Source organism: Physeter macrocephalus, chromosome 13 (genome assembly GCF_002837175.3).
Source record: "Physeter macrocephalus isolate SW-GA chromosome 13, ASM283717v5, whole genome shotgun sequence".
NCBI lineage: Eukaryota > Metazoa > Chordata > Mammalia > Artiodactyla > Physeteridae > Physeter > Physeter macrocephalus.
Genome location: NC_041226.1, coordinates 86,335,605 through 86,349,277, shown reverse-complemented (window position 1 = coordinate 86,349,277; position 13,673 = coordinate 86,335,605). Strand labels below are relative to the sequence as shown.

Genomic DNA, 13,673 nt, shown 5'->3' with positions numbered 1-13,673 from the left:
CGGAGCGGCTGGGCCCGTGAGCCATGGCCGCTGGGCCTGCGCGTCCGGAGCCTGTGCTCCGCAACGGGAGAGGCCACAGCAGTGAGAGGCCCGCGTAACGCGGAAAAACAAAACAAAACAAAACACGTTCACCTTGTACAAGGAACACGGTGACCGGGTGGCTGTGCGATTCCACGTGGCGCGAGGGAGGACTGGGGCCCCTGCCGCCCCCTGAGCGCAGCTGCACTTTCTTCCAGGCACCAGCTGGTGGTGAACAACCCCCCGAGGCCCGTGCGGCATGGCGACATCGTGCAGCTGGTGCACGGCATGACCACCCGCCTCCTCAACACGTGAGTCCCCTCCTCTGTTCAGAGCAAAGCGTGACCGCTGCTGTGCGTCACCGCCTCTGGCCTGGCTCTGCCCTCGATGTCGGGGGTGGGGGTTGGGGGGGGTTGCGGGGTGGAGGGTGGGGGCAAGGGGACCCCTAGTGGTGGTCGCAGGGTAGGGGGAGAGCCTTAGTGATCTGAGTGGGACGGCAGCCTCTCACCCTTCCTGCGGGGGGGCGGGGTGACGAGGAGAGTCCTGCCTGGAATGAAGTGTGGGCGTCCTTGCAGATGGGGGACCCGCGGAAAGGAGAAGTGAGTTCAGGAAGGATCTCAGCTGGGGGATGGAGTCAGGAACCCTCCCTGGCTTGGCCTCTGGGCAGCCTCCGCATATTGACGGGCCCGGGCCGCCTCTGCTCTCCTTCCACCCGGCCTCTCGGTCATCTCGTGGGTCTCAGTGACCCCACACTCGCGCCCCAGCCCCGGCCTCCCTGCTGGATGGCTGGGCTCTCTGCCTCCGCTTCTGCTTCCCGGGGAAGGAGCCGGTTGCTCAGTCCTCATCCTCTTCCCCCACCCCTGTAGTCGCTGTGTCGGGAAATCCACGAAGGTCGAAGGTCGCTTCCTTCTCTCTGCACTCCCAGCCCCGCCCAGGCCCCGTTCCCTTTGTCCTGCGATGCTGGGAACCCCCCTGCCTGCCCCCTTCTGCACACGGCGGCCACGGCTCCCTCTGAAAAACACACACTCTACTCAGTGACCTCACGTCTCTGTGGAGATCCCTCTGGTGACTCCTAGTGTGACTGTGACACTCAGAATCACACCCCACCCCTCCCCTGGCTGCAGGCCCCCCGGGACCTGGCCCTGTGACTCCAGTCACCCTACCCCCCACTGTCCCCAGAATGGCCACGTGCAGCCCCCCTGGGGCCTTCACCTGCTCTGTCTGCCTGGAATGTTCTTCAGCTCAGATCCCCCCGCACGCACACCCCACCCTGTGGCCCACTCGCTCGCTTTATTCAGGTGTCAGCTGAGATGTCCCCGTGGCAAAAGCGTTGCCGTGTGCTGTGCCTGCCCTGGTTGGGTGTCATTCGTAGCGCTCACAGGGCCTGCGCTCGTGACTGACTTCCTGCTCGCTTCAGCGTCCCCAGCTCCTCTGCGGGGCCTCGTGCAGAGTCTGGTGAAGCGCGGTTTCCTAGTGCGTGGGCGGGGAGAGCTGGGGTTTCTGGGCGTGTTGTCCTCCGACAGTAGTCATGGCGCCGCAGCCATTTCCGTGACCTGACCTCAGGTTGCTGCCGGCTGGCCAGGTGAGCTCCCGGGCTCAGCTCGTCCTCTGAAAGGGGGATGACAGGCCCCACGGTTTAGATGGGTGTCTGCCACATTCCCCCAGAGATGTCATGACTGCAGAGTCTCTGCCCTCTCGTGTTTGATGTATCGCCCAGCTCCTAGGTGCTGCATCCGTGGAGTGGCAACCGTGGTGCTTGAAGGCTGAGCTGGCTTTGTTTCCTGAAAAGCGTTTTTTTTCCCGTAAAAGCAGTGAGCGCCTTTCAGAGGAGCTCGGGAAGCCCCTCGGCAGCACTGTTTGGTTTTCCAGGCACGACGTCGCGGCCCCCCTGAGCCCTCACTCCCAGGAGGTGTCCTGCTACATCGACTACAACGTCTCCATGCCTGCCCAGAACCTCTGGAGGCTGGTGAGTCTAAGCCCAGCGACCGTGCGCGCTGGCAGCACAGCCCGTTCCAAGCCGCCCCTGAGGACAAGTGGCTGCCTGTTCTACGGAAAGGGGGAACTGGGTAGTTTTCTTCTGTCAGAGGAAGGAGCTTATGGTACGATGGATGGGTGGGCACTCCGTATGGGGCTCACGTGGCACTGCTGGCAGAAGGTCCCTCCCACTGTTTGGCCTCCAAACCAGCGCCCTGAGCACACTGGGAGCCTCTTTTGTCAACCCTCCCCCGGGATTAAGAAGGGTTTCCCCGGTGACAGGCAGGGCCATCTGGGGGTTGGTTCCTGGCACTGCCCTCCTGGGCCCTGGGCCTGTGGTCAGGCAGTGCTCTGGGCAAAGTGGCAGGAGGAGGGTTCTGTCACTGGGCTGTCGGACCGTCTGAAGTCAGGGACACGTGTGAGAAGTGCAGCGGCGGTGCAGTGGCTGCACTGGGCTAACCTCCGGGGGAGCCGGGCTCCCCTTCAGCCACCACGGGCTGCATGCCTGTAGCACCGGCCCCCCGCCGGGTTCTCGATGGTGCGAGGCCAGGCGCTGCTGGCCCTCGGCGAAGCCAGGGGCCGGGGAGGCCGCCTCTGTCTCTGTGCACGGCGGGGCCTGGCGCTCTGTGCTGCCCGCAGCTGTCTGTGCAGCTGCCTCTGTCCCCTCCCCCAGTGCTCCTCTGATGTGAGTCGTTGCACCAGCTCCTCACCACCAGGATTCTCCTGAAGGCCCCGCCCACTCGCCTTGCTGCTAAGGCTGCCCCGTGCAGTCTCTGGAGGAGGGCAGTGTCCCCCTCCCCCTGACCACCCCCCTCCAGCACGTTGCACAGGCGTCAGCAGTAAAGTTGATGGCACTGTCCGGGATCGGCCGTCAGCTCCCCTTGGGGGACTGTCCCTTCCTATCAGACCAAGTCAGTCTCACTGTGGTGACTGGTCTTCATTTTTACATTTAAGGAAATTTGAAAAAGAGTGAAATAACGGATCAGACCTGCTTTTACAGGACATCGTGAACAGAGAGTCGGACAGGGACGTCTGGAAGACCATCTTGTCAGAGGTCCGGTTCGTGCACGTGAACACCTCAGCCATCCTCAAGGTCAGTGACGCCGCCTCACACGGCCCTGCCAGGTGGGACAGGATGAAGTGTTGTGGGAGTGGTGAGGGCCCTCTGTAACTGCTCAGAACCGAACCCTACTGTGATGCTCCCCAGAGGAGAGCCGGCCGCCCTTGTCAGCTGCTGGCCAAGTGACCGGGGTGGGGTCCCCCGGGCCAGGCTGAGCCGGGCCCTCCCTCACACCCTCCCCACTTCGCTTCGCCAGCTGAGCGGGGCGCCCCTCCCGGACTGGGGCTTTCGGCAGCTGGAGGTGGTCGGGGAGAAGCTGTCCCGGGGCTACCACGGGAGCACCGTGTGGAACGTGGAGGAGCACCGCTACGGCAGGAGTGAGCCCCGGCCCCCGCTGGAGGGGACCGCATGCGCCCCTTGCTCCGCTGCAGACCCTCTCCCTCCCCCTGTAGCTGAAGCGGTGACAGGACTCGGGGTGGGGGCGGGTGCCCCTGGAAGGCAGGGCAAGCCGAGCTTTCTGACTCAAAAGATGCTGGGCGGGCAGGTGGACCGTGTTCGGCGGGGAAAACCACGTGGAGCGGTGCGCTCTGAGTGAGTCCTGGCGGGCTGTTTGAAAAGCAGCTGGCAGTCGCCACTGGGAGCCCCTGACCTGGTTCCGCTTGTATCTTCTGGGTCCCGGTGTGTCTGCCAGGCCAGGAGCAGGAGGAGAGGGAGCTGGAGCTGCGCTCGCCTACGCAGACGGACGCCAGCAGGAACCTCAGCTTCGTGGCCAGGTTCTCAGAGCTGCAGGTGACAGGCGGGCGGAAGGGTGGGCCACCTTGCTCACTGGGTGCTGGCTCCTCGCCAGGGAAGGCGCTGCAGTCTGTAGAACTCCCACCTGCCCAGTGTCAGCCTTTAAACTGGGAGCTGACTCGGCAGGGAGGGAGCATTTCCCTCTGTGCACTCTAAGTGACATGCCTGGCACTGTTGGTCCCCTGCCTCCTGGCTGTCCTGCCTTGTGGCTTTGCCGGCAGGAACAGTCAGGAGCCAAGGAGACTGTGCAGCAGAGTGGCACCGCACACAGGTCAGGGCAGAACGGGCCCCGGTCAACACGGTGCAGCCCCAGAGAACTCAGGGTCCCAAATCTAAAAGCACCCTTAGTGCCCAGTCCCATCCCTTAAACAGACGAGGCGACTGGAGCCCAGGGGTCGGCGCCTCCTGGGCTCATCAGCCCGTTGCGCTGCCTCTGTGGCATGCTCTAAATGAACTTGAGGTCGGACGCCCACGTGAGAGGGGCAGCGGTTTACTCTGCCCCCTGGCGGATCCCTGAGCGATGAAGGCGGCTGGCTGTCCATGTGACTCCCAGCGACCTCTGCTTTTCGCAGTGGCGGATGCTGACGGTGAGAAGCGACGATTCCGAACACAAATACAGCTCCACGCCGCTGGACTGGGTCACGCTAGACACCAACATCGCCTACTGGCTGCACCCCAGGACCAGCGTAAGCGGAGCGTCTGTGCGGCAGAGCCGTCCCGCGCCTGAGAGTCCTGTGATGTTAAGAGCAGCTGTTGCATCCGACCAAGTCCCAGCCTTCCTGCGCTTCCCTAACAAAAGCCCGGGACTTGTTTTTAGTGCTTTGGCAGCTCGAGGCCAGAGCTCCCCTGAGATGCCAAGGAGTCGGGTCCTAGCTTGTCCACAGGTCGAGGGAAACCAGGCTTGGTGGCTGCGGTGGGAGTGTATGGCTCCCCTTCTCTGGCAGACGTGGTTTTTAAAATAGCCCTGCTTGATTTCCCGCATGGCACGTGGCGTCTGGGCCGGTCAGTGCTCTGATTCCCTGTACATCATCCCTCTTCACCAGGGGGAGCAAATGCAGCACGTGGCGGGTGCCCAGTAATTACCCGCTGGGCGGGGGTATGTGCTTAAGATGCTCGCCTTTTTCCTACCCCCCCCGGAAGTGGGGGCCACGGCTCGCTGAGAAGCGGGGTCTGAGATGAGCGGGTCCTCGGCACCCTGCAGCTCTGCATCAGCCCCCCTGGGAGCAGCTCTGTTGTCAGAACAGAATCCCGTCTACTCCCGGTTCTCGGTTTCAGCTTAGAGAGCTGGCTGAGAACCTTCGCACGTCCGTCCTGGCAGCGAGGGCGGAGGGTGTGGTGGGTGCTCGTGTCTGCTCTGGGCTGTGGCGTCTTGGCTGAGGTGACAGGGTCTCTCTGTGCGCCCGCAGGCACAGATCCATCTGCTCGGAAACGTCGTGATCTGGGCCTCGGCCAGCCTTGCCACCCTGGTGTACGCCCTGCTCTTCATCTGGTACCTGTTCAGACGCCGAAGAAGAGTCTGCGACCTCCCTGAGGGTCCGTGCAGCTGCCCACACGTGTCTCACGCCCCCTCCTCCTGGGTCTGACGGGAGTTCCTTGTGCTTCGGTGTCAGCCCGGCCGCACCAGCAAGCCGGGCCTTGAGGCCACCTCTTTGTTTCTGCCTCGAGGGAACTTCCGTCTCTTCCCCAGAGACAGAGTGTTGCAGTCCAGTTCCCGCATCGCTTTCAAGGCTTCTCCGGGGACGTGCAGGTGTCGGGCAGGAATTGCTTCCTGACCCCAGGACACCCTGGAAGTGGCTGATGGGACAGAGGCGCCAGCGGGCACTTAGTCAAGGGTGGTGGTTTGCAAGGACAGAGACCCCCTTCAAAGCGTCCTGAAACAGGAAAGGAGCAAACACGCAGGGCAGGGCAGGGCCCCGAAGGCTGTCAGGAGCGGGAGGCACCTCCTCTGGGCTCGGCTCCGAGCTGGTCATGCTCTCCACCGACTCCCGCTCTCCTGGGCGGGTGCACGGGTCCGGCCCCTCCACCGCTCCCTGAGGAGTGAGACCCAGCTCGGAGTCTCCGGGTGAGCCAAAGCCAGCGGGGAGTCGGGAAGAAGCTGGGCCTGGCCCCCAGGAAGCTGGCATTTCTCAGGAAGGGGACGGTAGTACCAGCAGGAAGTTACAGGAGGTTCTTAGGACACAGTCTGTCCTTCCTCCGGAAATGTGGGAAGGCTGGGAGGGGACACAGAGAAATCAGGAGCTGGAGCTTGCGTGTACCTTGTGGATGAGGAGGCCAGCCTGCTGGACCGCCGGGAGCTTCCCAGCTGGAGCCGTCGGCAGCGCTGGCTCGAGATGACCTTTTCCCGCAGATTGCTGGCTGCGCTGGGTGCTGGCCGGGGCTCTGTGTGCCGGGGGCTGGGCCGTGAACTACGTGCCCTTCTTCATGATGGAGAAGACGCTGTTCCTCTACCACTACCTGCCCGCGCTCGCCTTCCAGATCCTCCTGCTCCCTGTGGTCTTGGAGCACGTCAGCGACCACCTGTGCAGGTACGGGGCCTTAGCAGCCACGCCCCCCTGGGGGGCCGGGTCCAGGGGAGTCTTGAATGGCGATTCCAGTGTGATGCAGATGGGGTTAGGATCACAAAAGAGGCACAAGCAAGGCTCTACAGGGGTTCAGAGGAGGAGGCTCACGAAGGCTGGTGGGAGAGGACGGCGGCTGATGTGCACGTGAGATGGGGAAGGCCCTTTGGGCCTGGAGAACACCAGGAGCAAAGAAAAGGAAAGGGAAACATGGGGCGAGTCCCGGAGCAGCCAGTGGTTAGTGGCCGGATTGCGTGGTGCGTGGCAGAGATAAACCAGGAAGCTTCGTAAACCGGAGCGAGTTCTGGAGGCCAGGGCAGGTGGGGGACCCTCTCTCTCTGGTCCCCAGGAGCCTGGGAGTACGTCAGGAGGGCTGCACTGTGCTCACGGGGGGTTCGGGGGCAATGCCCCGGCATCCGACCTTAGATGAAGCAGAAGCTGTGGAATTCTGAAAGCAGAGCGAGGGAGGAGGGTGGGGCTTAGCGCATCGGGCAGGACGTGGTGAGGGCTGATGCTCAGGCAGGGGGTGGCCGGAGGAAGGACGGGCCGGGGTAGGTGACCACGTGGGCGACGGCTGCCCAGAGGACATCGTGGTGGGGAGGGGCCGGCCTCCCCACGCCCGTGCTCTGCCCTGGGCCAGCAGGTCCCAGCTCCAGAGGAGCCTCTTCGGCGCGCTGGTCGTGGCGTGGTTTGCCTCTGCCTGTCATGTGTCCAACACGCTGCGCCCACTAACCTACGGGGACAGGTCACTCTCACCCAGCGAACTCAAGGCCCTTCGCTGGAAAGACAGCTGGGATATCCTGATCCGGAAATACTAGCAGGACACGGACACAGTGATGGACAGCAGGGCCGGGTCGGGACAAAGTAGAACCGTCTTTCATGAGCGTGTTTACTTCTGACAACACAGAGTGGCTCTGAGCTTGGTGGAGACTCAGGCTCGGCAGGGATTCTGTTCTGGTTTCGTTGTTGAAACAGTCCTCTGACGAGCACCTCGTTTTGAGCAAAGTCTGTTTTTCCCGGACCATAAAGGACAATGCCCTCCATGTCTGCTGACTCCTAAGAGCCCCGTGAACTAGCTGAGTGTGGAGCGGCTGGCATGGGGCTTGTGTTGGCCTAGATGAAGGCAGGGAGGGGCCGGTTCGGGTCGAACCAGACGAGGCCCCGGTCTTGCTGTCAGAGGCTGGTGGTGGGCTTTGGCTGACAGGCCCGCTGACCTGCTGACCCAGTGAGGCCGTGGGGAATCACCCGCATGGTTCAGTGGCACACGAGCTACTGGAACGCCGGCCTGAGGAGGCTGTGGAAGGCTGGCCGTTCCTCCTCACCATTGCTGACTCTTGAACCGCTGCCCCAGAGAGCCTGCTGAGAGGTGCGTGAGCGACTAGCCTCTTCAACCGTCAAGGTTTGTGTCATCCATACATTTCCTTGTCCTGAATTTGCCTTTTCTTAATGTAATTAAAAAGGGACAAAGTGACATTCATATTTGGTATTGTTTATTGGGTCTCTCTCCGAAAGGGCACAGTAAGTTTGACAAAACTTTCACAGTCATCAGAAACAGCCATCGTGCTCAGCTAAGCTCAACTGATGTCTCTGTGTAACTACAGTTAGAACTCGACAGCTGGTGGCTTTTACAGAAACGGCCACGTGGGAGGGAGGACAAATGAGGACAAGACCATGACTGTTTGTGAGGCGCGGACGCTGCGTGAGCACAGGGGACCGGCCACCTTTGGGCCGCGGCATCTGCTCACGCCTCTCTGGTCCACACATGCCTTGACTGGAGGTGACGTGCCCTTGACCTGGCCGAGGGCGACACCAGGAAAGACCTGTCCAGACAGCAGCCTGGGCTCAGGAGCCCTGAGTAGGACTGCATGAGGACACTGTGCCCGCCAGAAGGCAGACCCCCAAGCAGGCAGACTCAGGCTGGGCAAGCGGGGGCCCCCCGCCTGCGTGTTTGGTGCTGGTTAAGGAAAAGCTTGCTCCCCAGGGCTCCCTCCTGGCTCTGCCTTCAGAGCACAGGCCGGAAGGAAGGAAGCCTCTCTATGGCCCCTCGTGTACCAGGTCAGTGTGTACCAGGTCAGTGTGTACCAGGAGCACGACCCTGCTGGTGGGTCATGAAATTGGGTAAGTAGGTCACAGCGAGCATGGTGTTAGGAGACAGGCTAAAACAGAAAACGTGTGGTTGTATAACGCATAAAAAGGAAGAGTGTTAGCTCTTCACACTTTTCAGTTACACGTGTGTGAACCAGATCATACTAGTCTCTCTTGCTGTGGGTTCACCGTCAAAATCACAGCGTCCGGGCTATTTCGTCAGGGTTCCCCAAAATATGTGACTTGCTCACCACACGTTCTGTGGCGTTTCTCGGTAACTAAAGAGACCTTTAAGCCTCTGTGATGTGAGGAAGCGGGTGGAAAGGTCAGGGCTGCCTGCAGACATCCTGTCAGACCCAGTCTGAATAACTCGTCCAGGTTTCCTGAATTAACGAGGGACGCCTGGACTCCAGCACCACCCCGGCCACGGTCGTGTGTTTAGGGGTAGGGGGGCATCTCTGGACCTGCCGGGAGCTGAGCACTCCACCCCTCAGTGGGGCCTGCTGCTGGACTCCAGGTGCGACCGTTTGCCAGAGGTCAGCACGCCGGGGTGGTCTCCCGGCTCAGGAAACGTCCTCTTGTAGCTGCGCCCGTTGGACCCTCCGCGATGCCACTTGCAGATGTCGCCGTTGAGGATGTCTTGGATGTGCTGCACGATAAGGTTGATGGCCACTGCAGCAGAGACAGACAGAGCTGGGTCAGCTGCCCCCACTCTCCATTGCGACACGCCGGGAGGGCTGCCCGCCCAGCGCCAACCTGGCGTTACTGGCGAAGCACGCGGTTTTCCTCCCTGAGGCATCTGGGTGGCGCTGAGTCTCAGCAGACAGACAAGAGCACAGTAAAACCTACCTGGCTTGGTTGGCGAGAGTTTCTGTTAACTAACCCTGGTTAAGATACCTTCTGCTAACAAGTGACTCCCTGCCAGTTTTCCATGTATTTTTTTGTCCCCACCAGCTTCCCTGAGATATAATTGACATAATGCCTTGTGTCATTTTAAGGTGTACAATGTGTTAACTGTTTTTCCAAGTGCATTTGAAACCTGTGCCACAGATGTACATAGACAGGCCTCACGCGCTGGGGGTGTCTCAGTAACCACGACAGGATGGGCAGTGCCTGCTTCATGGCCCTGGAAGGAGTGGGGGCAGCTGGCAGACCTGGTCCTTACCCATATTGTCCACCCCTCGAGGGATTATCACATCAGCGTACTTCTTCGTCTGCAAGGCAAGAAAAGGAAAGTCTCGTAAGGATCTGTCCCCCAGACGGTTTCAGCTTGCTTGCGGCTAGATGCAGGGAAGCAACCCCGGGCCCGTCATGGCAGATGGGGGGGCAGGGATTCGGGGTATCTGTCAACCAGGTGAGAGACGGTGACCCCAGAAGTGAGGGAAGGTGAGCTGAGGCAGCCGAGGAAGAAACAGCGCTTGTCTCCCGGCGTCTCTGAGATGCTTGTCTCTCGTGAGCACTGCTGTAGGGGGCAGTTCTCTGTGCTGACTGCCTGGTTCTCTGGGCCGAGTGAAGTGGGGCGCCCTCCCACTACACACAGGTTTCTTGACCCTGTGACAGCAGGGCTGCGCTGCACGCGAGGACCTGCTCCCCTTCCTTCCCCGCCCCTCATCTGCTCCCACGCCGAGGAACTCACTCCCTGCTGGGCACCCTGTGGCACCACCGAGGAGGGACCCCAACCAGATGCTGCCGAGGGGGCCGAATCTGAAGCAGCGGAGGGAGGCAAGGGAGGAAACGGTCTGGGCCCAGAGACAGACCTGCAGACAGCTGAGTGTTGCCAGCGTGTGGATCTGGGCCAAGGAGGCCTGTCACACAGATTAGCCACGGGGGCGGGCGGGACCAAGCCCTGGGGCAGCTGTGTCTGCAGGCAGTGGAGACCCACGGGAGACGTGAGTGCGAGAGGGCCAGGGCTGCCTCCCATGGGGCTGTGGACAGCAGGCTGCAGGGGGGCAGGAGGGGTGGAGCCCAGCAAAGAGCTGAGAAAGGTCTTCCCTTCGGGGACGCGGGGGACACGGCCAGCTTAGTCAACTCGCTGTGTGGCTACAGGTAAAGGGAAGGGAGAGACGGAGGCTCCGGCCCAGCGCGGTCCTGCTTCCACCCAGGGGCACCCGGTCACATTTGGAGTCCGGAGTTTTACCATAAACGACCTACTTTGCCAAATGTCTTTCTGTAAATTAGACTGCAAAACAGTCAATTTACTTTTCTGATCACTTTCCAGAAACTTCAGAGAACAAGAATGTAAAATAAAAACTGTTTTCTTGAAATAGCAGAAACAGAACTCCTTCGTCCTGTTTATCTAAAGCAGGAATCCTGGTTCTAATTCCTTTGTGCCTCATTTTTCCCTTTAAGAAGCAAAACATTGTTCAATTCCCCTTTAAATCCTGACGCAAGTCCCACCTAATGACAGTAAAGACTGTGAGACGGAGGAAAAGACAGAGGTCACAACGGTGAATTCCTCCTCTACAGGCCAGCCGGACCTCCCAGTGCCAGCCAAAGGCAGCCCAGAGAAACCACACGGCATGGATGAAGTTTCTGAGCACCTACTGTGTGCCAGACGCCACTTTGGCAGCCAACAGACAAAAATCCCTGCCCCTGTGGAGCCCACCGTTCTAAGGGGGGAAGGAAATGCACAGTGTGGGTCAGGGGAGAAGCAGCACCCTGGAGAAATGCAGACAGGCCAGGAGGGAGGCGGTGCCGGGGGTGAAGCCTGGGGGGAGGGGGCGGGCGGGGAGGAGGAGGCAGTGGGGAAGGGGTGATGGGAGAAACAGAGGACACATTCACAGCTGAGAACGGCTCCTCCTCGGGAACGTGGGTACAAGAAGCTAACTTCTCCATTTATACAGCAGGCCACGTCCATCCATGGCTTGGCTCTCACAGAACAGGGCACCGGGGGTCCTTCTGAACGGGGAGAAAAGGAGGTCCCCAAGCAAGCGGAAGGCCGTACCGGCAGGCAGAACTCCTCAAAGGCCGGCTTGACGAAAGTGGTGTACTGCGTCAGGATCTGCTCCAGGTCCCGGCCGCGGTGCACGTCCCGGAGAACTGTGGCGACAGGAGCAGGGTGGGGACCTTCAGACCTCCGGGACCCGTGGCCGGGCCGGCCAGGGGCAGAGAGGCCCGCGTCCGCCTTACCTCTTCGGGACAGCCTGACATCAGAGTCAGTGTCCACAAAGAGTCGCAGGTGGAACATGTCCCGGATCTCCTGGCTGTAGAAGACCAGGATGCCCTCGAACAGGACCACGTCTGCCGGGTAGACCACCGTGGTCTCCGCTAACCTGCAGGGTGAGACCAGGAAGGGGCCCTGCCATCAGCTTCAGTCCCCGGGTGTGGACTCCGTGCTGGGGACAGATCCTGGTGGCGGGGGGCTGTCCTCACCAGCCCCCAGCGCACAGCCCTCTCCTCCCAGGAACCACCTGCTCACCTTGAGTGGGTCACAAAATCATAGATTGGGACCTCGACTGTTTTGCCCTCCACAATGTTTTTCAGAGTCCTGTGCATCAAATCATTATCAAAAGCATCTGCAGAGACGGAACAAAAGGCAAGACAAAAACCCGTGTCCTGGTGCTGGGGACCGCAGGGAACTCGCTCTGCCCTGGGGTCAGCACAGCTGGGCGCTGGTGCTACCAATGACCCTAAGGAACAGCTGGACTGGGAGCTGCCCCCTACAGTTTACATTTGCAGGGCCCTCTGCAAACCACAGGATGGACCTGTCCTCGCTGCCCTCGGGCAGTGCCACCACCCAGGGATCGGCCAGCCCTGGGAGGTAGGTGAGCTAGGCGTCTGCTTCTCTCTACTTCTGGGAAGTAACACAGACTGACGCTTCTCGGACCTTCTCCCCATGTGTCCCCTGGAAAGGAATGAAGATGGGAGCCAGCCACTGGGTGGAATCTTCTAGTAGCAGCAGGGAGGGGCAGCCTGGCTGTTCCCCCTCATCCACCCCATCTCCACCTGTTCCCCCGGCCCCCGACCAGACCAGGAAACGGAGCTTCAAGGCCTCTGGTTCTTGTTTACCCACTGCTTCCACTGCTGGCCTCGCGAGGACTCTGCCCCAGGGCAGGTGGCGGAATGAAAGGCCACAGTGGACGCGGTCTGTGCAGAGGACCCTTAACGTGGGAAGATGCATGGCTTTCTCCGTGACCATAGTTGTGGCAGAGCAGTGGTCCTGAAGGCCCTTCTGAGGCGCAGACTCCCTGACTGGCTCCAGGGGAGCCTGGAGCTCCGGCAGGGCCACCCAGGGCCCAGAGAGCGTGGGAAAGACGCTCCACCGCGGGTTATCTGGGTGATTTCATGGAACCACTTAGGTCTCTCGCTATCCAAGTCCAACCCTGGACCCAGTCTCCGTGGTCTGCCCTCCTCCCCCACTCCCTCCCCACCCTCAGGGTCTCTACCTGGGTGGTCGAAATTGTACTGTCCCTTCAAGGCCTTGGCCTTCTGTTCCGTGGTCAGGACCTTATAGAACCTGTCTTGACTCAGGATGACCAACTTCCGCTGCCGGTGGTCTACTTCATTCTGTCCCAGCAGCTCCATGATCTTCTCGCACACAGTTGACTGGGAACACACAAACAGGATCCCCGCCTGGAGACGCTCACCCTGACCCACGAGCTCCGACGGGCTGCCAGGCCGGCCAGTGACGGGTGGGGCTGCGCTTAGCGGGAAGGCCTCCGGGCACTGGCAGGGGCAGCGCGGACCTGGAGGTCACGAGAGGCCAGGCCAGCGAGAGGCTTGCGGGGGGCCCCGAAGTCCAGCGCCCCGCTCCCCGCCTGCGCCCCGGCCTAAGCTTGGCCAGCCGTGGCCGCAGCCCACGCCCGGGAGGGGGCACCTCGGCTGCCAGGGTCTGGGGTCTCTCTCTGGACGGAGGCCGGAGTCCCAGGGGGCCGGCGTGACACTCAGGACCCGCCGCGCCGCCCAGCCCCTTACCTTGCCGCTCGCGGTACCGCCGCTCACCCCGATCAAGAAGGGCCGCTGGTGAGGACGGTCGGCCTCGTGCGCGGCGCCCTCGCAGTGGCCGCCTCCAGCCGAAGCCATCTCCAGCGCCGCTCGCCCGCATCGGCTTCCTAGCTCACGCAGCCTCTCCCAAACCTGCCGGCCCGCCCCCGCGCAAAGGTCGGAGACGCCCCCACCTCCCCCCGCCGCCACCGGAGCCCCACTTCCGGGAGGCGCGCGGCGCGGTGGGAGCGGGGCTGCCGGCG

The 13,673-nt window shown here is 61.6% G+C and overlaps 2 protein-coding genes across 20 annotated transcripts in view; one reads left to right on the top strand and one right to left on the bottom strand.

Moving 5' to 3' along the window:
- POMT1 (protein O-mannosyltransferase 1) overlaps nucleotides 1-7,879 on the top strand; it is a 23,679-nt gene extending 15,800 nt beyond the window's left edge. For 10 of the 18 annotated variants that reach the window (XM_028497529.2, XM_028497523.2, XM_055089421.1 and 7 more), the window contains 8 exons: nucleotides 237-329; nucleotides 1,888-1,984; nucleotides 2,993-3,085; nucleotides 3,309-3,429; nucleotides 3,744-3,825; nucleotides 4,417-4,530; nucleotides 5,251-5,377; nucleotides 6,192-6,632. In XM_028497529.2, the coding sequence (XP_028353330.1) occupies nucleotides 237-329; nucleotides 1,888-1,984; nucleotides 2,993-3,085; nucleotides 3,309-3,429; nucleotides 3,744-3,825; nucleotides 4,417-4,530; nucleotides 5,251-5,377; nucleotides 6,192-6,553 (1,089 nt within the window). In that variant the 3' untranslated portion in view covers nucleotides 6,554-6,632. Of the gene's footprint in view, nucleotides 1-236; nucleotides 330-1,887; nucleotides 1,985-2,992; nucleotides 3,086-3,308; nucleotides 3,430-3,743; nucleotides 3,842-4,416; nucleotides 4,531-5,250; nucleotides 5,378-6,191; nucleotides 6,633-7,042 lie in introns of those variants that run through there. The other 8 variants (XM_024126487.3, XM_028497531.2, XM_055089414.1 and 5 more) reach the window with 7 other exon arrangements.
- On the bottom strand, nucleotides 7,876-13,673 carry UCK1 (uridine-cytidine kinase 1). Of its 2 annotated transcripts, XM_055089422.1 has the most exons (8): nucleotides 13,402-13,615; nucleotides 12,873-13,032; nucleotides 11,906-12,002; nucleotides 11,617-11,759; nucleotides 11,432-11,526; nucleotides 10,124-10,348; nucleotides 9,653-9,701; nucleotides 7,876-9,159 (listed from the first exon to the last, which is right to left on the bottom strand). In XM_055089422.1, exons 1-8 carry the CDS (start codon nucleotides 13,507-13,509, stop codon nucleotides 8,978-8,980), a joined length of 1,059 nt encoding a protein of 352 aa, XP_054945397.1. In that variant the 5' UTR covers nucleotides 13,510-13,615; the 3' UTR covers nucleotides 7,876-8,977. The 2 variants fall into 2 exon arrangements, with proteins under 2 accessions (XP_054945397.1, XP_007115638.1); XM_007115576.4 differs by lacking the exon at nucleotides 10,124-10,348 and having other exon boundaries at nucleotides 13,402-13,673.

Coding starts and splice junctions, on each gene's coding strand:
- UCK1 (XM_055089422.1), bottom strand. CDS start 13,509: ATGGCTTCGGCTGGAGGCGGCCACTGCGAGGGCGCCGCGCACGAGGCC. Junction 11,760..11,905: donor GATTTTGTGACCCACTCAAG/GTGAGCAGGTGG, acceptor CTCACCCTGCAG/GTTAGCGGAGACCACGGTGG. Junction 9,702..10,123: donor CACAGGGTGCCCAGCAGGGA/GTGAGTTCCTCG, acceptor CTTGCCTTGCAG/ACGAAGAAGTACGCTGATGT.